This window comes from Cryptomeria japonica, chromosome 2, assembly GCF_030272615.1.
Source record: "Cryptomeria japonica chromosome 2, Sugi_1.0, whole genome shotgun sequence".
NCBI lineage: Eukaryota > Viridiplantae > Streptophyta > Pinopsida > Cupressales > Cupressaceae > Cryptomeria > Cryptomeria japonica.
The window spans coordinates 433,571,073-433,598,192 of record NC_081406.1 but is presented as its reverse complement, the minus strand read 5'-3'; the positions used below and the strand labels follow the sequence as shown (position 1 = coordinate 433,598,192).

The following is a 27,120-nucleotide window of genomic DNA, read 5'->3' as shown; positions in this document are numbered from 1 at the left end:
AAATTACGCCAGATTTTTTCCTATAGAAGAAAGCAACCACATATGTAAGAGCATCCCAATATCCATCATAGGCAATACAAGGTTCACCACCCAACAATGTTATTGTTCCTTCTATGCAAGGTGTGGTGGCAATATAAATACAATCTGTTCCTTCACGCATTAGATCAAAACCAAGCCAGATGTGTAAGTCAGCCTTGATGAGCACAGTTATACCGAGAGGGGTGGAAGGGGTCGTGAATCAGTATAACAACAATTTTTACCTTTTAAAACTTAATGCCATAAGCATATCAATTGCACAAATTCAACAACATAAGATGCAGCAATTACACAATACAAGGTAGAACATGAGATTTATATGGAAACCCTTGCGGGAGAAAATCATGACATAAATATTTCTTACATTATTCTTCTTTTTACAAATTTTGGGCACCAACCCCTCATTCAATTTGTGAGCACCAAACCACTAGAGGCACAAACCCCCACTGCTAAGCACCAACTTAGACAGAGACAACAATCTCTCCTTTAGGAAGCACCAACTTCCAAAGCAAAGTACCACCGTCTATGTTGCTCCTTCAACGGATGATGGACATTATGATTATATAATTTATCTCCTACATATATTCACCTTATAATTCTCTTCTTCTCATTAACAATAATATACACATACTTGTATGTTCACACACACTTGCATATTCTTTCCATATATTCTCCTTATCTTTTCAATATATATCCATTACAGATCTCTCATATATGTTTTACAAATCTGCTCAAAGCTGATTCAACACGTGCTTGTATATTCTCTCCACACTTGATCTCTGAGTGTTCTTTCTATTCACTTCATTGTTTCACTCAAATCATGCATATTTTCCTCTTTCAAATCTGCATATTGAATGATCTTCTATGTCTTCTTTATGTATAATCTGCTGGTATGTATATATCTTTTTCTCCACTTGCACTTAACTCCACAAATCTCACTCAATCTTATATCTTCATATCTTCATGAAATGATGCATCTCTAAGAAAGGAGACAACTATTTGAATGGATGTGTCTTTTAGTTTACAAATCTGTCTTGATCATGTATATGTCTTCCTTAGAAATCTGCCTTGTCTCTATATTTCCTTTTTTATGATATTCTCTTCTCCTCAAGGTTTGCTATAAGTCTGTTCACAAATCTGCTACAATATTGCCCATAAATCTGCCATCATGTCTGCCTTTAAATTCACTCTGACAGTAATCAAAATCCCTTCATAAAATCCACAAATATACTCCTTAAGATCTGCTCTTCATATGCTAATATATTTCTATTTATATTCCACACACATCTCTCACTTCTTCCACATCATATTCTCCACATTTCACAAATTTAATTTATATCTTCATCCCTCCATGAAGAGAGGCATCTCTTAGAAAAGAGAACTCTTTGAAAAGATACAACCCTTTGTTAATAATCTTACCTTTTATAAACTAATTGCTGCTCTTTAAACATTTTATTTATTTTCAAATATTTATTATGACCACATTATATATTTTATTTTCATCCCACTTATTCACAAACTTGATGCAATTATTTGCATATATATTATTTCTCAAATCTGCATTCTATCCATGGATCTGTAGTGTATTTTAAATTTTATATTACATGTTTTACACACCACTCACACCTTCTCCTTAATTCACAAACATCTTTTATATCTCCATATCCTAGTGAGAGGATGCATCTCTTGTAAGAGAGATAACCCTTATAAAAACCACTACCTTTTCATTATCCAATCTTTATCTTAATCGATGCCTTCTAAAATGTTGTTTATGCTATTTTGATTAATTCTATTTTGTCTTATTCTCTTTCGTCTTTTTCTATTTCCAGCATTATCTTTATATTCATGTTAATTCTCAATTGCTTTTCCATTGCAAAACTAACTCCAAAAACTTTCCTTGTATAATCATGTGCAAGATTGCACATCACATATAATACCCATGTGACATTCCTTCTTCAATCTTTTCCGTACACCTTTGACTTTAATGACAATCTTCTCAATCTCGTCTATTCACTTTTGACATCAATGACAACATTTCCAACAAGCCCTGATTGAATCTCATGCCAAATACACTTGCAGTCCGACTATGCATATAGGGAATTTGTCCCTCAAATTTGGAAGGCAGACCAAATTACAGGAATCTCGATAGAAGTTGTGTTCAACAGAAAAAACATGGCAATAACATTTATATTAAAAAGACTTTATACACCAAACTTAAAAGAATCGGGTAAATGAGAAACAAAACTCTCACCAAGGAAACAATATGATGTGATTCATCAAATATGACATGATATTGAATATTACTACCCAACTCCATGCCAAGCATATATACATTTCAGTAGCCGCACTACTTATTCCAGCTTGCAATAATATTATCGCTGTAAATATCGAGCCCTCCCCTTATTCGTGAATAATGCCTCCGCTGTTGTGATTATTCTATTGTGTTTATCAGTACCAGAATATTCAATATCTCCAATATAACTCTATCAACCCGAAGGATGCAGTGTGTTTGCGGAAGTATAATAACCACCACTAGGAATTTTCGCTCAGAACCATAGTGTTATGCAATGCCAAATAATGTCATAGACGATATTCTCATTATAATGCTATGCAGCAACATAATAGAGATAAACTTATTCACAAATAAATACCTTAATAATTCTGTAAAGCTCTAAGATGTCCAAAATCAGTCCTCCACAAAGACTTCACTGATTTCCACAAAATCTTCTCCAATATAAGCTCATCTGAAGAATCCGGATGATTCTTCCAAGCCCACCCAGGGCAGATCATTCACTACCGAAGAAAATTATCAATTGCCTAACTTCATCAATCCCCAAAGACATTAATATAATATTATTTTCAGTTACCTTCCTTTCCCGCAGCATTATTGATTAGTGACTTTAATTAAAGTCAATAATTATTTAATATTATTTTAATTATACTTTGAATCATAATACTAAATAATTTAATCCTTGAATACTTTTAACCCTATGGAATATTTAATTTTCCAAACCTATCAAAAATGGGACATTACACAAGTTGAAGGGGACTTGACAAAATACAATAACAAAACATAGAAAATAAGTTTGAAGAGTGTTGGGGAAGTGTTTTTTATTAGATTTGGATAAAAATATAGTACAATATCACATCAACATGAAAATGTCTCAATCATCATCAAAAATCGCAATTGAATGAAAGTTACAACAGTTTATAATTTTCTTCCCCATATAGATTCCTAGTGATGGTTTGGGTCCTCACAATTGATTGCATCTCCACCCTCAATTTAGAAGGGAATGACTCCTTACGATTGTCATCATCATCAACCATGATGTCATCCAATCCAATGACTCTTACACCCTCCATTCCTCTCAAAATCAGCAATCTTGCAATGTCCCCATCCTAGTCAAGGACTTGGGATTGAGGAGTTAGCTTATTTTTGGACCCTTGTAGGCTAACAAAGTATGGATAAAGGGGTCAATAATGCAGTATCTTGAGGAGTGGTCTGTCTATTTGTTCTAGTTCAGTGTTGAGTTCAGTTCTGATCTTCGTTTCATCAGTTTCTGACACTTTATGAGGATTTCCTAGTTTTTAGGGGAAAATGGCTAAAAATAGACATGGTCCTATTTTCATTGGCATGGCGAACTGTGACCCTAGCTTCTGACAGATTCAGTTTCCGAGCAATAATGAGAGAGATATGAATTTTTTAGTGGTTCCACAGGCAATTAATATTTTAATGAAATATTAATATAAAATCATAAAGTGCATCACTTAAATTTATTTAAGTGAAAATTTATTATCTCCTAAGCTAGGCATGGCTTTTAGGGTTAAGTTGGGAACCCTAAAAGCAAGTTATTATTTTTAAATCCCTAATTGCCAAAAATCGCACCCTTTGGGTATTTAGGCAGCCAAGATGGAAATTAAACCTCATTCTTGATATTGAGCATTTGACATTTTCTCCTGAGCACTTGGCTATGGCGGCTAGGATTTGGACCAGTTTTGGAGAGCGTGCATTCTTTAGAATTCAATAGCTTTGAGATTGTGAAAGATCAATCGAATTGTCGCAGCTTGGTTGGCTTCATTCAAAAGTCAAATTGAATTGAATTGGGGCAGATTTGGCTTCTTACAAGGCAGATTTGTTGTAGGGTTTTCCTATTTACTGTTTTGTTGTTGATTTTTCTGTGGTTTGAAGGCTTCTTTTCCCAAACACACAGCTTGCTCATTTATTGGCACCCATCTTTCACTGTTTGGGTGTCCTAGTATTTAAATAAGAGCAGATCTGAATTGTTCCAGAATAAAAATCAGAACTTTGTAAGTTGCTGATTTATTCTTTCTTTTCAATAAATTGGCTAAGGACCTACGGGTATGCTTCTAAATTCTCCAATTCATTGTTTCAGTTGATTAAATTCATATATTATTCAATATGTGTTGCAAATTAAAGAAACCCTCTTCTGCAACTTCTGTCTATTTCTGAAAGACCATCTTAATAATTAAAAATTACAAAGATCTACAAATTAAAGCAGGTTGAAGAGTTGAACTAGCAAGGGTTCATCACAGTGGTATCAGAGCTTTGATCCTGCCTTCCTAGAGAGTTAGAATTTTTATTTTTTTTATGCATCAATAACAGACTGGGCCTCACAGGTATTACACACACAGGAGACCTGATTTACAAGGTGATTCTAATCAAACTGAAGAAATACCCTTGGAAATTATGGGGGACAGGAATGATGATGAGCCACGCAGAGAGGCTGTGAACAATGAGGACCAAGATGCCGGAGTTATTATGAGGGGTTTAGTAACAGGGCAGCGACAAGTGGCAAATGTGTTGCAACAGTTGACTACAACCATACAACAGATCACTGGGCCAAGGGGGCATAATCAGAAACAGGAGGAAAATGGTAGTGTTGTTGGTCGCCCAAGGGCAAGAGTGACTCCCACACACACCTATGATAGGCCTACACGCCCAACTTTTGTTAGAAATGAACCTGAAGAAGAGGACGTGGCTGAGGAGGAAGATGAGGTGGCCTTTACAGTTAACGTAACCACACTTCATGATGAATGGGATGCATTACCACCGAGAGTTAAGGAACATCTTAACTTTGACAGGTTTATGAGTCAAAAGAGGGAACACAACAAGAAGTGGAATTGGAATGACAAGAAACCTTGGAACAAAACTAATGATCTCAAATATGCAATCAACAAGCTCATACTTTCTACTTTTGATGGCAGTGGTAGTGTTACAGCCAGAGCTGGGATTAGCAAGTTGGATACCTTCCTGAATCTACGTCCTATGTCAGAAGAAGATGCTATTAAGTTTGCAGCTTTGCATTTGGATGGGGTAGCCCATGATTGGTGGCACCATGGGATGGTGACTTTGCATCATGACCTTATTACTACATACCAAGAATTCACTGATAGATTGGTTGAGCGTTTTGATAAAAGAGATCCAGAGTTGTATTTCAGGGATTTAGCTCAGCTGAAACAAATGGGCAGCATGGAATCTTATATTAGTGAATTTCAGAAGCTTTCAGTTATGGTAACTAACATTTCAGAGAGAATACTGGTCATTCTTTTTGTTGAAGGTCTTTATGAGCCTATGAAAGGTTGGATTAAGGTTTTTGATCCCCCTACCTTGCAAGAAGCCATGAGGAAGGCACGCAGCATGGAACTTACCGCTCCTCGTAGTAAGTTCACTCCTAACAACTCAAAACCATCCTCATCATTTAATGACAGCAAGTATGATCAAAAGAAATCAGAAAATGCGGAACAAGGGAAGAAGTTTACAGCGCCTTTGGATAGGGAAACACTCAATGATTTGCATAGAATGAGGCTATGTTTTCATTGTAAGGGTCCTTATGATCAAAACCATGACTGTCCCCTCAAGCCTAAGGGTCAAAATAGGAATATGGAGTGGTTTTATGAGGGAGAAAACATGATTGATAACACGGACCAGCAAGCTGATCAAAATGACTTTGAGACTGAAAATGCAGAAAAGGAGGTTGAAAATGAAGGAGAATTCGATCTACGGGAAGTTCATATGTCTAGCATAAAAGGAGAATGTTCTTTTAGGTTGTGTGGACTCTTGGCTCGTCAAAGAGTCATTCTCTACTTGATACAGGTGCAACTCATAATTTCATAGATGCACGGTTGGTGGAGAAGCGTGGGATTCAAACTCAAGAGTTTGAAGGCATAAGGGTGAAAGTTGTTGATGGTAATGTGCTGACTTGTGATAGAATGATTTCAGACTTACCCATGAAACTCAATAATTATGAATTCAAAGCTGATTTTTATGTGGTTAACATGGGAAATACGGATGTGGTTCTTGGCATGACGTGGTTTCATGCCATAGGTGAATTTACACTCAACCTCAGAGATATGGAGATGAAATTCAAGGTTGATGGGACTAATCATGTTCTTAAAGCTATCAAAGCCAGCAACTTGAAATTAATCACTCTTAAAAGAATGGAGAGACTTGTCAAGCATGACATGGTGGATTGGGCAACAGAGTGTAAACTCATGCCTACTTATGAGGAGCAGCATAAAACACCTTATCATTCAGATATTCAGGAGCTTAGAGTTAAGCATACAAAGGTGTTTAGTGACATACCTCCTGGTAGGCCTCCTGATAGAGGCATAGAACACATTATTGAGCTTGACGAGGGCACCAAACCCATTATGATTACACCTTACCGGCACCCCAAGCGATTGAAAGATGAAATTGAGAAAACTATCAAAGAACTTCTAGCAATGGGACACATAAGGCCGAGTAAATCTCCTTTCGCTTCATCAGTTGTTTTGGTGAAAAAGAAAGATGGTACACTCAGAATGTGCATTGATTACCGTATGCTGAATAAAAAGACTATAAAGAAGAGGTATCCCATTCCTCGCATTGATGAGTTGTTAGATGAGCTTCATGGAGCTTGTTACTTCTCCAAGATTGATTTAAGAACAGGTTATCATCAGATCAGTGTCAGGGAGCAGGATATTGAGAAGACTGCATTTAGATGTCATTGTGGACACTATGAGTTTTTGGTTATGCCTTTTGTGTTGACCAACGCACCAGCTACCTTTCAGTCCACTATGAACAGGGTCTTCCAATCTCAGTTGAGGAGATTTGTTTTGGTTTTCTTTGATGACATTTTGGTTTATAGTAGAACTTGGGAGGAGCACTTGGTTCACTTGGATACTATTTTAGGCATACTTGACAGGGAGTCCTTCTACGCCAAAGAGTCCAAGTGTGCATTGGGAATGGCAGAACTTTTGTATTTGGGTCACATAATCAGCGAAGAGGGTGTTCGCATGGATCCTGATAAGGTTCGTGCCATCGTTGATTGGCCTACTCCTGAGACCCTGACTCAACTCAAGGGATTTGTTGGTTTATGTGCCTTCTACCGTCGGTTTGTTAGTGGTTTTTCACGACATGCTGCACCACTCACTGATTTAACCAAGAAGGGTGCATTTGTTTGGACACCTCTCGCACGGGAGTGTTTTGAGAAGTTCAAGCAATTGATGACTACATGTCCAGTTCTTGCTTTACCCGATTTCACCAAACCTTTTGAGCTTCATTGTGATGCATGTGGAGAGGGTATTGGTGCAGTAATTATGCAGGATCGTCATCCTATAGCTTATGAGAGCAGGAAGCTTCGGGGTCCAGAGAGGAGCTATAGTATTTATGATAAGGAAATGTTGGCCATCATGTATGCAATGGCCAAATTCAGGCAATATTTAGTTGGCAACAAGTTTTGTGTCAAAACTGATCATAATAGTTTGAAGCATTTTCTTGGACAACGGGATCTAAATGAGCGTCAACAGAAGTCGGTCAGCAAGTTACAGTCTTATGATTTTGACATCTCCTATGTCAAAGGGACTCAGAACGTTGTTGCTGATGCTTTATCTCACCGCCCCCAATTGAGCTCCATGGCAGCTGTGTACGAAGATTGGAAACACTTGATTATAGCAGAGTATGCCAAGAATCTATGGGCATCTAATATTATTGATGGAACAGTATAGGACATCAGGTACTCTCTTGTGGATGACCTCATCATTTACAAAGAGAGGATATTTTTAGTTCCAGGTTCTGAGGTGAAATGCATAGTATTGAGGACTTTCCATGATTCACCTATGGCTGGACATCTTGGGTCTTTAAGACCTATAGGAAGGTACGAGAGAGATTCTCTTGGAAGGGTCTCAAGTCTGATGTTCTTCAGTACGTCAGATAGTGTTCTGTTTGCCAGCAGAACAAGCAGGAGCACAACTTCCCTGCAAGATTACTTCAGCCACTTCCTATTCCTAACAGGAAGTGGGAATGCGTGTCTATGGACTTTATTACGAGGGCTTGCCAAAAGCCCAAGGGAGAGACAGCATATATGTGGTGGTTGATCGGTTGACTAAGTATGCACTTTTTTTCCGATCACGACTACTTATTCCGCTGGACAGGTGGCTGATCTTTTCTTTCATGAGGTATTTAGATTGCACGGTTTACCTCGGAGTATTGTCAATGATAGGGACAGCAGATTTATGGGTCACTTATGGCAGGAGTTATTCAGACTTTGCGGGACAAAGCTCACTCCGAGTACCAGTTACCACACCTAGACTGATGGACAAACAGAGATTGTCAACAAGTGGGTGGAGGGATACCTGCTGAACTACATCTCAGGGCAGCAGAAGGCTTGGGTGAAGTGGTTACATTTGTGCGAGTATTGTTATAATTCCACTCACCACATGACTATTCAGATGACACCTTTCAAAGCTTTGTATGGATATGAAGCTCCTAGTTTTCTGGATTTATTGATGAACGATTGCCGAGTACGGAGTGTTGGGAATCTACTATAGGAGAACCAGGATATTATGAGAGCACTTCATGATAATATTCAGAAAGCTCAGAATCAGCAAAAGCAATATGCTGATCAAAGGAGGGTTGAGCGATCCTTTGAGATCAGGGATATGGTGTATTTGATGCTACAACCCTACAGACAGTCCTCTCTTAGAAAGAAGGGCTCAGAGAAACTCAAGCCACGTTACTATGGTCCTTTCAGGATTTCCAAGCGAGTTGGCCAGGTGGCTTATGAGTTAGATTTACCGGCTGATAGTAAAGTTCATGATGTGTTCCATGTGTCACGCCTTAAGAAGGCATTGGGACAACAGATAGTTCCATCTGCAGTTCTACCACCCTTAGATGATGAGGGGAAGTTAGTGCTAGTACCTGAGGCCATTCTGGAGTTCAGAGAACATCATTTGCGGAGAAGTGTCATCAGGGAATTTTTTATTAAATGGAAGGATCTGCTGATAGAGGATGCTACTTGGGATTGTGATAGCATTTTACAGCATCCAGCATTGAGTTTGCTTGAGGACAAGCAAATTTTGGGAGGGCGGACTGTAATGTCCCCATCCTAGTCAGGGACTTGGGATTGAGGAGTTAGCTTATTTTTGGACCCTTGTAGGCTAACAGAGTATGGATAAAGGGGTCAGTAATGCAGTATCTTGAGGAGTGGTCTGTCTATTTGTTCTAGTTCAGTGTTGAGTTCAGTTTTGGTCTTCGTTTCATCAGTTTCTGACACTTTATGAGGATTTCCTATTTTTTAGGGAAAAATTGCTAAAAATAGACATGGTCCTATTTTCATTGGCATGGCGAACTGTGACCCTAGCTTCTGACAGATTCAGTTTCCGAGCAACAATGAGAGAGATATGAATTTTTTAGTGGTTCCACAGGCAATTAATATTTTAATGAAATATTAATATAAAATCATAAAGTGCATCACTTAAATTTATTTAAGTGAAGATTTATTATCTCCTAAGCTAGGCGTGGATTTTAGGGTTAAGTTGGGAACCCTAAAAGCAAGTTATTATTTTTAAATCCCTAATTGCCAAAAATCAAACCTTTTGGGTATTCAAGCAGCCAAGATGGAAATTAAACCTCATTCTTGATATTGAGCATTTGACATTTTCTCCTGAGTACTTGGCTATGGCGGCTAGGGTTTGGACCAGTTTTGGAAAGCGTGCATTCTTCAGAATTTTGTAGCTTCGAGATTGTGAAAGATCAATCGAATTGTTGTAGTTTGGTTGGCTTCATTCAGAAGTCAAACTGAATTGAATTGGGGTAGATTTGGCTTCTTACAAGGCAGATTTGTTGTAGGGTTTTCCTATTTACTGTTTTGTTGTTGATTCTTCTGTGGTTTGGAGGCTTCTTTTCCCAGACACACAGCTTGCTCATTTATTGGCACCATCTTTCACTATTTGGGTGTCCTAGTATTTAACTAAGAGCAGATCTGAATTGTTCCAGAATAAAAATCAGAACTTTGTAGGTTGCTGATTTATTCTTTCTTTTCAATAAATTGGCTAAGGAGTTACGGGTATGCTTCTAAATTTTTCAATTCATTGTTTCAGTTGATTAAATTCATGTATTATTCAATATGTGTTGCAAATTAAAGAAACCCTCTTCTGCAACTTCTGTCTATTTCTAAAAGACCATCTTAATAATTAAAAATTACAAAGAAGATCTACAAATTACAGCAGGTTGAAGAGTTGAACCAGCAAGGGTTCATCACAAATCTCAGAATTTGTTAACATGGGGTTCTCATCTTGGATATTTACCATGATCATTGTGAGTGAGAAAGGAAAGTGTGGAAGGCTTAAAAAGAAATGAAAGAACTGTGCTTTTACCACATTCCCACATGAAAAGTGCAGACCAGGATGCAAACTCTCACTCATTAGGTGCCCACAAGTACTCACTTCAAGTTCCAGCCTAGAACTCGCCAAAACTCACTCCCACGTAAGTTACTCAGGCCACACTGCAACTAGCTAGTAATCACAGGTTTTGTGAGTGTTTGGCAAGTTTTTTATCATTAATGGCATCGTATTCTGTAATATGTGCATGTATTCTCCTAGATTATTATCTGTGTGAAATTTCCATCCTCCTAGAATATTATCTGTGTGAAATATGTATTCTCCTAGAGTATTATCTGTGTGTGATTTTTATTTACAAATGTCAATAGCAAGGAAAGTTATTTTATTTTTAATACTTCAATACTGAAGGGTATAAGATTGTGTCATCAAAATGAACTTTGACAAGCCTTTCAAATTTCATCACTGGTATAACCAGCTCCAATGTATTATCCTGGAAAATTGCTTCTTGAAATTCTACGCTTCTTAAAATTTGAACATTTTATTAGAAGATTTATACAGTATTTAAGATATTTTTTTAGCTGTTACTCACATCATCAATCTAGATTATTAATATCAGGCCTGCAAAATTTATGAGAATAAATTTTACATAAAATGGTAGGACCCTGCAAGAGGTAAAAGAAGCGTGTTGCACTTGGCCAAGGCTACTAGCTAACTCTTAAATATGTATTGCAGAAAGGCTATGTATAAAGAATAGAATGTGTTACTTTTCTTAAGCCTACGGTAAAGATAAAGGAAAAGGTCCCAGTACATACCTCATTTCCCATAAAGTTTAGATAACCTTCACCACCTAGTGACATTGTTATGAAATGTATCATCTGTGAATCAAACAAAATGCTCCAATGTAAGATACTGTATAGTCTGACACCAACCTTTATTCTTTGCTTTATCATTATAATTATGTTGATGTCTGTTCCAAAATTATTGATGAAAATACTTTTACAGAGATCCCTTTATAATAATAAATCAACACATGAACAAAATATTCTTGAACATGAAATTGTATATCATGACAGTAGCTTCTCTATTTTTTTCTATATAACTACAGTTATAATCAGTTTATTATATGCAATCCAAAGGTGAAAATATTCTATATAGATGTTCTGTAAAAAGTAAATCAAGCAAAGAATATAACCTCTATATGGAAACTCAACCATGTCACCAAATAAGGCTTTTGATGTAAAATGAGCCACATTTCACCATGCCATAGGATAACATTACAAACCTTATGTAGCGCAATCCCACGGTCAACAACAGGGGAAAGTGATTGCAAACATGACATAGCAAAGTACATTTCCTTGTCCATCAATAAAAATGCAATAGTCCTATCGCCAACAATTGACTTTGCAATCACAGACAAATATGTAGCACTGTGTTAATAGAATATGTTGCTTAAGGAAAATAAATAAATATTATCTACAGAATCAAAATCAACAAAGATTAATATAAATTCTGATGAATATTAAACAGATTTTAGAGTTACAAGAGCGAAAAAAAAAGTAGAACTACTAAAACATGAAGGAGACAGTCCAATAATCTGCCCATTTCTAAGTCTTCTCGACCTAAATATGAAGCTTGTATTACTTACCCATAATATTTCACTGTCAATATCTTATACAATCTCATAAACTCACAAATGTGTCTGGTGTAGTGAAAACTGTCTAGATAAGGAAAAATACCTGATCATGACTTTCTGCATATGCAACGCATTTCTCAGTATATCTCCTATTTGTTAGCGTAGAAACAATTTCCTTCATGGACCACTGTTCATCTGGCTTATGCTTTAAATACTCAATCCACTTGTCTGGAATGGCCATTGCTAGGCGGTAATCAAATCCTGCTCCACCTTCAGAAACAGGCAGACCTAAAGTTGGCATACCCGAAACATCTTCTGCAATAACTGTTGCGTTAGGCTGGATATTATGGATTAGTGTATTAGCCAGCATTAGATAGACTACAGCATCCAAATCAGTTGCCTCACTAAAGTACTCATTATAATTGCCTGTAAATCCTATGTTGATGCCATGATGGTGGTATAACATCGAAGTCACTCCATCAAAACGGAAACCATCAAAATGAAATTCATCAAGCCACCAGCGTAAATTAGAAAGTAAAAATCGTTTAACTTCCCAATTTCCATAATTAAATAGCCGACTATCCCACAACTTATGATATCCCCTCTCTCCTGTATGAAAATAAGATTCTTCTGCTCTTTGACCAAGATCATAACCATTCAGACCATCTGTAACATTATTACTAGCATGACTGTGAACCATGTCCATTAAGACATGTAAACCTAAACTGTGTGCTTTATCAATCAAAAATTTCAGGTCCTCTGGTGTTCCTGATCTACTACTTGCAGCAAAACAATTTGTGACATGATATCCAAATGATCCATAGTACGAGTGTTCCATTACAGCCATCAACTGAATTGTGTTATAGTTGTTTGCTTTTATGCGAGGGAGTACATTTTCTGCAAATTCCAAATATGATGCCACACGTGGTTCTGGACCACTCATTCCTACATGAGCCTCATATATACGCGGAGCCTCAGGCCTTGGTGTTTGAGGATATTTGAACTCATACCTTGGCAGATGTCATTAAAAACATCAGATGACAGTTGCAAAGAGTGATGTTTGAATTAGAAATGTGAACTTCAAAGCTAGAAAATATAGCATATTGTCAAAAAAAAGTCACCTCTTAGAAGGCGGTGGATCCCAATAAACTCCATCATATGCTGCACCAAAGTTGTTAGGATCCACAGTTGCATACCTGATCCAGGCTGGTATCCTATCTACCCATATCCCATCAGAAGTTTTCATTCGGAATTTCACCCTTGAACCATGTGGGATAGCAGGCTGCCCATCTTTATCAGGAATGTAAATTGACCAAACACCAAATTGATCCCTTTCCATTGGGTACTCAGATCCATTCCAGCCATTGAAATCTCCAGTAAGCTGAGCTTCCCTATAGCCAAAAACCTTTTACTGTGACCTTTATTACAAATAAGTAGACAGTATAACAAAACATTGATTGGTGAAAATGAATTTAGTATTGAAATATAGCAAATTTTAAATTATGAATAATTATCATGACCATAATATCAAAAATTAAATGGTTCCTTCTACCACATAATATGGGTAATAATTGAGTTAATTGTTCAGATTGTTTTCCTCTATGTAAGGTTATATAAAAAAACAACTCAAACTCACCGAGCAGCAGGTGCCCATTCCCTATATACAATATCATTTCCTTCTCGATTGAACCCATATTTCAAATATCCTACAAAACAAAAGAACACATGCAATATCTGAGATCTACTATACCAGTTTGTGCCATGCAAGATTAAACTAGCACAGAAAGAACTACCACATAGCTACTTCAATTAGCATTATATTTGACAATATCACAAATTCCCTAACCTTGAGAAAATTCCTCAAGGCTTCCTTCATGCTTCTCAATTGCTTGCTTTTGTTGCAAATAGTTTTTATATCTGTACTGCAAATGAGCTTTATGTGAAGCCAAGGATGGATCCACATTTAGCACACCTAAATTTCTCAACTCTTCTTCAATAGTTTTTTTCATTGAAGACTCCTCGTCTTTCAGACCAATAGCATTTGCTGTCAAAAAATGCTTCCTTACAGAAAACTATCAGGTATGCCACCCACAGTAACAAAGTCAGAACTGTAATTATACCTTCATGAGAGTTATCTAAATGCACAAAAACTTATACATAGTCATCCATCAATCAATTTGATCTTTCAACCTATCTAGTTCAAGTGGTTTGAATGTGTACCCTTCTTCCATTTAAGATCGGAATGTGCAAGTGCTGATGAACACTCTTTCCAGGCAAATATTTACACCTATTGAATTGACATCTTGAATCTGCTTTTGTAGAAAAACATGTTCTTTCAGGAGTCTGAGAAGGCAATAAAATACATAATTATTAAGAGTTTGTATGATCATATAAAACCATGGTAAGCCACCCACAATATTAAATTCAATTGGGGATTATACACTAGAAGTAAATAGTCGAATCTAGTTTCCCAGAATGTCCCAGTGGAAACAAAGAGTTTTAGAGTTTTCAAAAGAATAGTAAAAAACCAGGCGGGCAAATGTACTCTTCAGATTACAATTGCAATCCATTGCAAATATTCAGTCAATGCTTCAAAGAGACAAATTCTAGAGTAATAGCCATTAAATGTATCTCCAACAGTCTTCCAGTTTTCAAAGGCATGCCATAGTTGAACTGTACTGTAACAAGAACTTAATCAAATGCACCAGATGAAAAGAAAATTGTGTCATATACGTCAATCAAGGAGAATTATCAATGCAGAAAAGGACCATAGTTATGTGAACCAAAAAAAATGTGCAAACTCCAGACCAAGCTTGCAAAACTCGGCGCGTCAAAACAAAATCATGAGTACTCGCGAGCCATAAACCCTCGCAAGTCACTCGCGCATATACTCAGCGCCGAGTATCTGATAAAATCGCAGCGAGTTTAGAGCGAAAAAATCGCAGAAAATAGCAAAAACAGGGGGAAATATTCAGCACGAAAAACAATATTAAGTTTTAACTTAAAAAAAAACCTAAAACGCGTCTTCTATTTTCATTCCAAGCCGCGACAAAAGGTGAAAAAGACAACGCAACCAGTGCAGAAAAAATCGTGCGTGACTAGGGCACAAAATGGACGATTGCAAGAGCAAAGATTGCAGATTTTTGATGTGACCAGGGGAGGTAATCGTAAAACCACGGGCGAGGGCACAAATCGCAGATTTCAGAGCAAGATTGCAGGTTTGTTATGAATTCTTTTCATATTGAAACAAGCAATTCAAATAAAAATCTCCTACGATTCAGTTAGATTAAATTTTAAATTATAATATAGGTGTTTTTTGGCATTTGCTATTGAAAGTTTGAAAGTTGAACATTATTATTTGTTTGGGGTGAAAAAAAACTTAATATATTAAAAAAAATGTGTGGTTTTGAATAATATTTTTTTTAAAAATGTATTTTCAAATGTTCGATAAAGTTGCCGAGTATTGCCGAGTTTTTCCCCGAGTTTTGGCGAGTCCCGAGTTTTTAAAAAAATTTGGTCTTGCCGAGTCCGAGTTTTTCAACCTTGCTCCAGACAATGCCCACTATGTTTCTTACTCAAAGATATACTGATAGTCTAATAAATGTTAAGATTAATAACAGGTGTGATACCTATTCTTTCCTCCTCTAATAGAGGTGAGTCAACCTAAGAGTCAAGACAAATCCCAATGAACAATATAATCAAAATAATCATTAGTATCAGTAAGCGGCTCATTCCATGTCATTCAACACAGAATGCTTTGCCTTTCAAAAGGTAACTTTCATTTACTCTTAAGAATCTTTGTCAAGAAACTATAAAAAGAAAATACATTTGTCAGCTGTTATGCAACTAGCCTGAAAAATCCACAGATATTATCTAAAATAAACCTGAAGCAAGATAATCTTGCCAACTGAATGCACGTTTATTAGCAAAACCAAATTATATCACAGCATAAAATTTAGTCAGACTCAAATTAGACAGAGTAGTGTTCATATTTATCCACAACAAAAAACCTTAATGGGCATAGACAATAATTTAAGCATGACTTGCCATATCAGATTCTGATTTTGTATACTAAATGTAAGCTCTAAATTCTAGGTTAGTATTATTCAAATTACATTTTAATTACCATAAAAACTAATAACATGTGGTATAAAAATATAGATTACATAATAGGATAGAAACTGATGAGTGCTTCATGAGTGTACTTTACAAATATGCTTGGCCTGTACCAGTTTACAAGGCATGTCATATAGCATTTAATACCTGTTCTTTGTCATGCACCATATCTTCCAAGATACAGAATAGGAGCTGTCTTTGAGAGAAAGTCCGTTTGTCTTCCTTAAGACTTTAATGAAAATAAATCGTTTCAAACATCATAAAGGATTCTCAACTGTGATTGGGCTAAAACAAGGGCAAATCAAGGAAGAAGTTACAAAAAATAAAGATTATATTCATGCCTCATCATTTCCCCCATGACTTACCTTCTTACACACCTCTATGCAACTAAGATTGAAAAGAGCTTGTTGGTCTGGTGAGATCATGGGAAATAGGGTGTAATGTGGAGCCCGGGGAATAATATCCTCTGATTGATACTCCTCCATACTCTCCCATCATGTCACTGGACGTGTCTAGGGATTCTTTTGCTGCCGCCCTAGGATAGGTGTCTAGATAATAGAAGAATGTCATTTCAGATCTATCCACCATATCCCTGTATCCTGCACCCGAAATGCTAGATACCCCAAGGGTTCTTTACACTTCAACTTTGGGGGTAACATCTGCCATCTCCACTAGCATGCCATTTCTCCCTCCAAATCCTCAAACAAATGTTTTCTGCAGCCTTTAGCACTTCAAATCTTATATCTTCTATCAATTGATTAGTTTTAATGGTATTAATTAATTTATAGGCATTCCCCCATATTTACATTACAGAGATATGTTCCCCTCTAATGAAGATTTTGATTTTGATTTCCTTGGCCTCATAAAAAAATTATTCTACCACCCATTGGAGATGGTTTTGTGCATAAGACAAGAAAGATCTTAGTTGTGCATCCCCTACATAAGGGTTGGGATTCAAATCTAAGTTATTAGCGAGCACAAACTACGCAGGTAAATTTCACATATCAAATTTTTCACCTGCTCACTACTATTTGATGGAAAATTGTCATTAATGTCAAAGAAGTGTATAGGTTATTGAGGGTGATACACATATCATTATGTGATATATTAATTATGATCCCATTCTGATACTACAGACAATAGACAACTAAGTCTTGATGATCATACATGTATATATACTTTATTGGTACATATACTATAATATACGCAAACAGCTCTGAGTGATCAGACTGTAAATGATACAGCAGATTGAGGACTTAGACTACTCTACATATATGTTTGTGTAAAGACTCAGAGCATATACATATCAGCTTATAAACAGCAAACTATCTGTTCATAACTTCATATACATCAGTAGACATACGTATCTGTTTATACATAAAGAAAACCCGTAAATTAGCTCTTTGGCAGCAAATATTAACAGCATCTTCAGAAAAGGCGGCACAGCAAATATCCAATCATACAAACCATAATTATATATTTCAGTTTAGTATATACTTTCATATATCTAGGAATGATATCTCAGTCTAAGAATAATTCTGGAAATGGTGTTTCAGACTGGACCAGCAATGGTGTTCTCACAAAAATGTCTTCAATCTGTCAATAATGGTGCCCAAAACACCTCTAGGCAAAATCTCTCCTTCACTACAATGGCGCCACATGCAAAAATAACTCCAAGATCGCCCTCAAGTCAAATTCAAGGTAAATTGAGCCTAGAATAGGAATTTCGCTCCTGACCCTTCCAAAGGGTCCAGAGCGAATTCCTCTATAAGACACTCCACCTTGACCCAAACTAGGAACTAACTCATTCCCAGGCATTAGTAAAAGCAAAGCACTTGTTTGGATAAGGAAATGTGGGAGATGAAGTCAAGATTTGAGCCCAAGGAGGAATTTCGCTTCTGACCCTTCCAAAGGGTCCAAAGTGAAATTCTTGTAAGACCCTATTTCTTCACAAAATCTTGAACTTAATGCCAATTTGAGAAGCAAATTCACTTGATGATGATTGAAGGAGGCTTGAGAAGTTATGTCCAAAGCATGGAAAGGAGAAAGGAAGTGAGAAATAAGCTCAAAATATGAATTTCGCTCCTGACCCTTCCAAAGGGTCCAAAGCGAAATTCACATAACCTCTATGTTGCTACTTGTTATGGCCAAGTTTTTGACTTCTAAGGCATGGTTGGAAAGACTTTGATGTGTTCTTGCCTTTGAAAGGTGGATTGAGGCGATGGAATAGTGAAAATCAACCCAAAATAGGAATTTCGCTCCTGACCGTTCCAAAGGGTCCAGACTGAAATCCTCAATTTGACCCTCTATTTTGCCTAAGACATTGAAAAGTGAGGATTTTGAGCTAAGTGGATGGCAAATAGACTCGATTGTGGTGAGGAGAGGTGACTTTGATCAAGTTTGAAGGTGGATTGAATGGAAGAAGTGTGGAGTCAACTTAGAAGAATTTCACTCCTGACCCTTCCAAAGGGTCCAAAGCGAAATTCTCCATAAGCACTTTTTCCTTCCTTGTTTAGACCAACATCCTTATTCCTTGGGCATAGTGGGGATAGAATGATACACTCTCGCCATAGGAAGTGATTGAAAGTGAAAAAGATAAAGGTTTTTGTCAAAGATTAGGAATTTCGCTCCTAACCCTTCCAAAGGGTCCAGAGCGAAATTCTTGAAAGCACCTATTTTCCCCTTAGATGAGGTCAAAACTTTGGTTCTTATGGCGTGGATGGAAGTGGAGTGATGTATATTTGCCTTGCAAAGAAGATTGGAGTTGAAGAAATGAAGAGTCAAGCCGAAATCTTGAATTTCGCTCCTGACCCTTCCAAAGGGTCCAGAGCGAAATTCTCAAAATCTCTTTTTCCTTCCAATTGTGTTAAGACAAACGTTGTTCAAGGTGAATTGAGCTTGAAGATACCCCTAGGCATGCCTTTGAATAGCTTGTGACCACCAAAAGTGAAGGTTTTGAGCTAGAGCATGAATTTCGCTCCCGACCCTTCCAAAGGGTCCAGAGCGAAATCCTAAATAGGTCATGTCCTTGGCCATGGTCTAGAGCGAATTTCTCCTTTCAGGCCTTTTTTGGGGTCAAACAAGTGTTGTCTTCGTGAGAGAGGGATCCAAAGGTGAGAGTCAAAGGAAAGCAAGGTAAGAAGAAGGTAGAATTCAACCTAAAGGAAGAAAATCACTCCTAACCCTTCCAAAGGGTCCAGAGCGAATTTCTTCATAAGACACTATTCCTTGCTCCAATCTACAAGCTAGTGCATTCCCAATCAATTTTGAAGCCCAAAGACTTGTTCTTAATGGCTTAAGGGATGAAGAATGAAGCTAAGTGAGGGAAAAACAAGCAAATCATGAATTTCACTCCTAACCCTTCCAAAGGGTCCAAAGCGAAATTCTCAAAATCACCTAATTTGCTCATGATGGAGGCTAAAATATGAATTCCTAGGCCTTGGTGGAGAGAAGACTAGTATATACTTGCCTTGGGAAACAATTTGGAGTAAAGAAATGATGGAATTTGGACCTAATCATAAAAATCGCTCCTGACCCTTCCAAAGGGTCCAGGGCGAAATCCTTTGAAATCCCTATTTTTCACCTTGTTTGAGCTAGGTAAAAGGCAAGTTGCAAGGTCATGATGGCAAGAACATTGAGAGGTTAAAGATTAAGATGGTGAAATAATGGAAAGATGGAGTAAAATGGCAAACATCAAATCTTGAAGAAACCTCAACATCTCCTAGGGTTGCCTATGTCTCTTCAAAGGATTCACAAGCAATTCACATTCAAGACACATTATTCCTCTCTTAAATTGCTAATCAAACCTCATTTTTTTAATAAATAATGCAAATTCGCCTTGATTAAACAATTGTCAAATTGCCTAAATTGACCTTTGGGCTTTAAAATTTAAAAAATTCACTCTTTGCCGCCCAAGAATATTTTTTTTAAAGCTTTAATAGTAGGTCGGCTAGCTTGGAGATGGTTTTTTTTTATTTTTTTATTTACTTAAGAGGTCGGCCTCTTAGGAAAAGAGTGAAAACACCCTATAAAGGAAAGATAGATTTTGAAATATTTAATCATTCATTCACTCATTTTTCCTAAGCGAATTTGAGGAGCAGAATTGGAGAAGCAATTTGCAGCAGGTATAGGCGAATTTCTGATTCAGGAAGGCTGGTCAAGGTCTGAGTCAGCAAGGGCGAACCTGAGGAGCAGACCTGAAGCTTGTGAACTCCTTTGAACATCACTTGGAAAGAAGGCGAATCCAGCAGCAATCTCCCTATTTTACCCATCTTTTCAGGTTGATAGTTAAAATCAAGGACAAGGTATGTACAATCTGATTTTTGAAGATGTATTGAAGATCTGATTCAAATTTCTATATCATTTTTTTTTTAAGGATAAGTCTTTAGTAATCTAGTTTGATTCATAGGTAATATCATTTTGAAAATTCATAATTTTAAGGGTTTATCAATTTATTTTCAAATTAAAGTTCAATTGTTTCTTTAAAAGATCTCAAATCACCTATCTAGGGTACTATACCTAAACCTAACTTAAGCCTTTTGTAGGTAGCAAATGGCGGCCCCCAAGGCAAGTGGATCCGCTACCCGGCAAGCTCTCATTAAAGAAGATCAAAAGAGCGACGACTTGGAGACAAGGATCGTATCCAAATGGAGCAGTATTGGAGACACCAACTTAAGGAACTTCAATGTGAAGAAGTTTGAGAAGCACCCTACATCGGCAAGCCATCACCCATAGCCAAGAAGATAATTGAGAGTGACATCATCAAGGCCGCAGGCTTCCCTCCCCCAGTCAAATGTCATGAGCTAATGATCGAATGTGTCAGGCACTATGATTCACATTCAAGGACAATCATAGTCAAGGATGGAACTATCCTCGCCTATCTTTCAAAAGAAGCTATAAGTGAAGCTTTTCATCTTTCGGAACTGAGAGATATGATCTACAAGAGCATAGAAGGAGCTAAATCTATCTACGAAGATGACCCTGATACCTGTCTAAACTTCATCAATAAGAATTGGTTACTCAAGAGTAGGCCTCGCTCGAATAAGATACCTAATACGCCTCACAGAATTGATTTCCAAGAGGAATTCAGGGACTTGATAACCATGCTCAATCGAATTGTAGGTGCTTCCCAAGCCTTCTTTTTCGACAGGTGGATGTTCTTCTTTATACAAGTGATCGTTCAAGGGAAAGGAATGATCAACTGGGCTAGGATTATTAGCAATAACCTAGATGTGCAGTTGAGGAGGCTAGTCCCTACTAAGTCATTCCACATGAGTTCATATGTTATATATTCTTTAGCCAGATGTTTTGAATATGTAGGATTACCACACAGAGGAGTTGTTGGGAGAGGACCCGGAGAGATAAGAGTATGTGATTCTTATGCCCAATTGCATCATCCACCTAAGAATTACTACAAGCTGGTCAACGATACTTTCATAATGCATATCACCAGGACATTACAAGGAGGTATCCACCATCGACTATCTCTAGAAGCACAAGAACTCGTGAAGAAACATGGTGCATGGTTCATTCAATTTCCTAAATTCACTTACATCAGAATACATCAGAAGAAACCATAATAACTCTGCAAGAGATCATCATGGTGGATATTATGAATCTTAATATCCGTGGATATGCCATGATCTGATATCCATTATGGTAGGCATCATGAGACATGATGCCAAGTGCACATACCATAAAAATGGATATTTATGAGATATGGTGAATATCATGTGATTTGATATTCCCGGTTATACCATATCTCCTGATATCTCGATAAGGTATCTCCCTTCCTGCACAATTAATGGATCTATTGTGTTATACTCTTGGATAGATTTTATCCTCCCTAGCTAAGAGGGAGTGTTAATGATGATAGCTTCAGTCAGATAAATATGATCATGAATGAGACTTACATCATTGGAATGATTTATATATATGTATACCAATATACATAATAATAATAATTGAGTTTATTATTATTATATATATTAATATACATACATTAATAATCATGTTATGAATAAGCTCAATTCGATTGAATGATCAAATGGCTGATCATACATCGATCATCATCTTCCAAGTATAAATTTGTGTTTACCAATCTGCATTGAATATCGTGCATGATCTGAAACCTGCCGATAGTGTGTATCGACTACTTTCATCGATTCATCACAATCAATAATGTGTATCGATTTACCATAATCGATAATGTATATCGATTAATGATTCATCATTTTAACATACCGATTGTGAATCAGTTGTGTTAAATGAATTGTAAACTATCGATTAGAATTGGTTTTGTAAATGAATCGGTTTTGTGTTAATGGATTATAAACTACCGATTATGAATCAGTATGATGTTTGTAATAATTAATGAATAGACATATCGGTGGAGACATGTCTCCACGCGTGTGTAGACATGTCTATCCATCGATGTGTCTTCTCACCCATATATATAATCCACGAATAGATCAGTGAAAGGTGTTACAGCAATCGATAAGTACATGCCTTTGAAGATCGGTCCATTCTTCACACTCAGCAATATAATCATACTTGGCAAATCAACTTACTGTTTGCATTTATTATTTCCTCTTTACACTTGCAGCAACCTACAAGATTCATAGGTTAGTAAGAGCATCATTTGTGAAACATAAAATTAAAAGATACCTCTAATTCTATCTACTAAGAAATCTAATCTACATTAACATAGTCAAAGTTAGGACAAAATTTGATATAGTTTTTTTTTTGAAAATTTCGTAGTTTTTTATTTTATTATGTAATAAACAAATATGACTGTTGAGTTTCGATTCTCAAGGGGTTTTGGTGACCCTTGGAATCTCATGAATTGTTATATGTTGGATTTTCGAATAGAATGAATTACTTTTTGGCTTGCTTCAATTTTGTGTTTACCTTGTTTGTGTAAGCAAATCCACAATACCGCAAGTTCTCACTTAGGTGTCGTCATCCGAATCCATAATTCGGATCAGTGGTATCAGAGCAAGTTCGCTCATGTATGTCATATCGCACACGATCAACATATCAAAGATTGGGGTTGGAAACAAGAAATCCTTCAGACTAACTTTCTTTGAGACGCACACGATCGCAAATGGCTAAGTTACAGACCGACAATGACATTAAGGCGTTAGTTGCAGATGCATTAGCAAAACAACGTGAAGAAATGATGGAGCAGTTCAAGCAAATGCTGGAAAGTCGTGGGTCACAAGCAAACCCACCATTCACAGGGTATACACCATTCAAGGTGCAAGTGAATTTCGATATACCCACGTTTCAAGGAAAGATTGATGCGGATGCTGTTGATGATTGGGTTTCAAAATTGGAAAGGTATTTCTCTGTCAACCAGTTCTCAAATGAAGAGAAAATTACCTTCGCTCTTCTCAAAGCTGAAAATCATGTGAAAGATTCGTGGGAAGCAAAGTTAGCATCCAAGGCAGTAGAAACTGGCAGTACTTTTATTTTTTATCAAAATCCCACATGGGGAGAATTCATGGAGCACATAAAGGAAGGATATTTTCCTGTAGATACATATAAACAGAAATATATGCAGTGGCAATTGCTTCAATAAAAAAAGGACCAAACTGTTCAGGAATATACTAATATGTTTCATGCTTTAGCAGCAAAGTTTGGCATCAAAGATTGAGAGGAGCACCGAGTTCTGAAATATCAAAGTGGGCTCCATAGGTATATCCAAACCGAAATGGAATTCCTGAACACAGAAACTTTACCTAGTGCATATAAATTTGCTGCAAAAATTGAGGAGAAATTCAAACAGAAAGGAAGGAGGGAAAACTTCGCAAACAACAAATGGAAGGGTGAAGGTTGCAAAACTGCATGGAAACAAACTTCCAAGGAATCTGCTCCCAATTCACCACTGAAAAAGGCATGGGGTATGAAGAAGGCACAAGAGAACGGTATGTCATGTGAATTCCATAAAAGTCCCTCTCATAACACAAAAAATTGCAGAACTATAAAAAGTTTAATGATGGAGACGCATGAGGACAAGGCAGAACCTAAGGTGGCAGAATCTTGCACAGAATAAAGTCATGAACAGGCCATTGAGGCTGATCCATATGCAACAGTAGCTACTACAAAGATATTGCCTCGGGAGGATGAGGAAAGATTGTTCCATTCACAAATGTGGGTCGGAGGAAAAGCCCTGCACTTTATTGTTGATAGTGAAAGTCAAAAGAACCTAATATCAGCAGAGACTATGAAGAGATTGAATCTAAAAACAACAGCACACCCACAGCCCTACTCAATGGGATGGGTGAGTCAAGGGAGAGATATTCAAGTGCACCAGCAGTGTCGCCTTTCATACTCTATAAAGCCTTTCAAATATGAGGTAATCTGTGATGTAGCTCCTCTAGATGTTTGTGATGTTCTGCTGGGACAACCATATATGTACCAGCACCATGGTGTTTATGAGTCCAGACCTCGCAGCGTGACATTCAGATTGGGTGAGTAGAAGTACCGAATACCAGAGGTAAGCCCTGTATACTCTACATCTTTGATTAGTGCTAAGCAATGTAGGAGGTTGGTTGCCAGAACGGGAACATTCATATTATTGATGATTCGATCTGAAGAAGAAAGGAAATCAGTATATAATTCCCATGCCATCCCAAACACCACAACACTGCAGAAAAGATCAATGGATCAGGTTTTGATAAAAATATGAGAATCTGTTTAAGTTACCAACTGGGGTACCTTCGCACTGCCAAGTGAGACACACTATTGATTTGATACTAGGAACTCCATTGCCTAATGAATTAGTCTACCATAGATCAGTATTAGAAAATAATGAAATTAAGAGGCAAATACAAGAATTGATTGAGAAGGGACATATTCGTCCAAGTGCATCACCCTGTGGCAGTCCCATTGTTCTGGCAAAGAAAAAGGATGGAACTTGGAGACTTTGTATTGACTATAGGGCCTTGAACAAAATTTCAGTCAAAAATAGGTATCCACTTCCCCGAATAGATGACCTTTTGGACCAACTTAGAGGGGCCCGATTCTTCACAAAAATTGATTTGAAATCGGTATACCATCAAGTACCAATTGACTCAACTGATGTATGGAAGACAGCTTTCAAATCTAAATAGGGATTGTTTGAATGGCTAGTGATGCCTTTCGATCTAACAAATGCCCCAGTGACATTCATGAGAATGATGAATGATGTACTCAGACCGTTCACTGATTCCTTTGTGATGGTATATCTGGATGACATACTCATCTTCAGCAATACTTGGGAGGAACATTTGCAACATGTGAAAAAAAAATCTCTCAACTTTACAAGATCATGGGCTTTATGCAAACAAAGAAAAGTGCTCCTTTGGTATGCAGAGTATTAGATACTTAGGGTATGTTATTGACAATGAGGGTGTCCATGTTGATCCTGAGAAGATACAAGTGATTAAGGACTGGCCATCTCCTAGAAATCTCACAGAGTTACGAAGTTTCCTCAAGTTGGCAAACTTTTATCGCAGATTTGTGTTGGGGTTTTCCCATTTGTCTTGGCCTTTAAATCAGTCATTGTGGGGGGGAACACAAGCAAAGTTCAAATGAACAGGTGCTCAACAAGAAGCATTCGAGGAGTTAAAACGAAGGTTATGTTTTGCACCAGTTTTATCTCTTCCTGACCTGCAACAGTCATTTGAAATACAAACTAATGCATTAGAATACGCCCTAGGAGCAGTCCTCATGCAGCATGGTCACCCAGTTGCATATCATAGTGAGACTTTTTCTGATACAGTGCGTCGGTATGCCACTTACGACAAGGAATTGTATGCTATCGTTCAAGCTTGTAAGCAGTGGAAACATTATATTTTGGGTGAGGAGACTGTCATCCACACAGACCACAAACCTCTTCAATTTTTGCAAACACAAGGGAAGTTGCAGAATGATCGACATCAACGATGGTCAGCCTATCTTCAACAATTTCATCTCAATATTCGCCACAAGAAGGGAAGCACTAACAAAGTAGCAGACTGCTTGAGCAGGCCTCCGATTGCAGCTGTAATTGTGGTATTGGACTCATGTGGTCATCAAACTGAAGCCTAGGCTCGCTTGTATGAGAATGATGTTGAGTTTGCAGATGTTTATAATCAATTGGTGAAGGGAATCAAGTGAATGACTTCTATTTGCAGGATGGAATGCTTTGTCACCTTGGCCAAATCTGTGTGCCCAATGCAGAACGCAAAAAGCTGATATGGGAAGCTCACTATAGTAAGGTTGTTGGTCATTTTGGCATAGGTAAGACTGCTGCTATACTTCAGAGGTATTTTTATTGGCCAAAGTTGAGAAATGATGTCATTTCATATATTCAAGTTTGTACTACATGTGCTATTGCTAAGCCTGCCAATCGTAAACTTGGACTATATTTGCCACTTCTTGTTCCTAAAAAACCTTGGCATTCAATTTCTATGGACTTTATGTCTGGTCTTCCTGCCACCAAAAGAGGCCACGATTGTGTGTATGTTGTGGTAGATAAGTTCTCAAAAATGGCAGTAATAGTGGTTTGTAAAAAGACAATTTCTGCAGAGGACACTGCAAAGCTTTTCTTTGAACACATTTAGGTTCATTTTGGTCTACCGAATACCATTATTTCAAATAGGGACAGCAGGTTTCTTAGTAAGTTCTGGTTTACACTATGGGAGAAGATGGACACAAAATTAACAAAGTCTACTGGTTTCCATCCTCAA

General features: G+C 37.3%; 1 protein-coding gene across 3 annotated transcripts in view; it reads right to left on the bottom strand.

The window, feature by feature from the left end:
* Window positions 1–27,120, bottom strand: part of LOC131031610 (1,4-alpha-glucan-branching enzyme 1, chloroplastic/amyloplastic) — a 203,499-nt gene that overhangs the window by 173,862 nt on the left and 2,517 nt on the right. For 2 of the 3 annotated variants that reach the window (XM_057962766.2, XM_057962767.2), the window contains exons 2-8: window positions 14,510–14,632; window positions 14,136–14,361; window positions 13,926–13,995; window positions 13,411–13,680; window positions 12,393–13,299; window positions 11,939–12,055; window positions 11,469–11,531 (exon numbers count right to left, since the gene is read on the bottom strand). In XM_057962766.2, the coding sequence (XP_057818749.2) occupies window positions 11,469–11,531; window positions 11,939–12,055; window positions 12,393–13,299; window positions 13,411–13,680; window positions 13,926–13,995; window positions 14,136–14,361; window positions 14,510–14,632 (1,776 nt within the window). The remainder of the gene's footprint in view (window positions 1–11,468; window positions 11,532–11,938; window positions 12,056–12,392; window positions 13,300–13,410; window positions 13,681–13,925; window positions 13,996–14,135; window positions 14,362–14,509; window positions 14,633–27,120) is intronic. The other variant, XM_057962768.2, reaches the window with a different exon arrangement.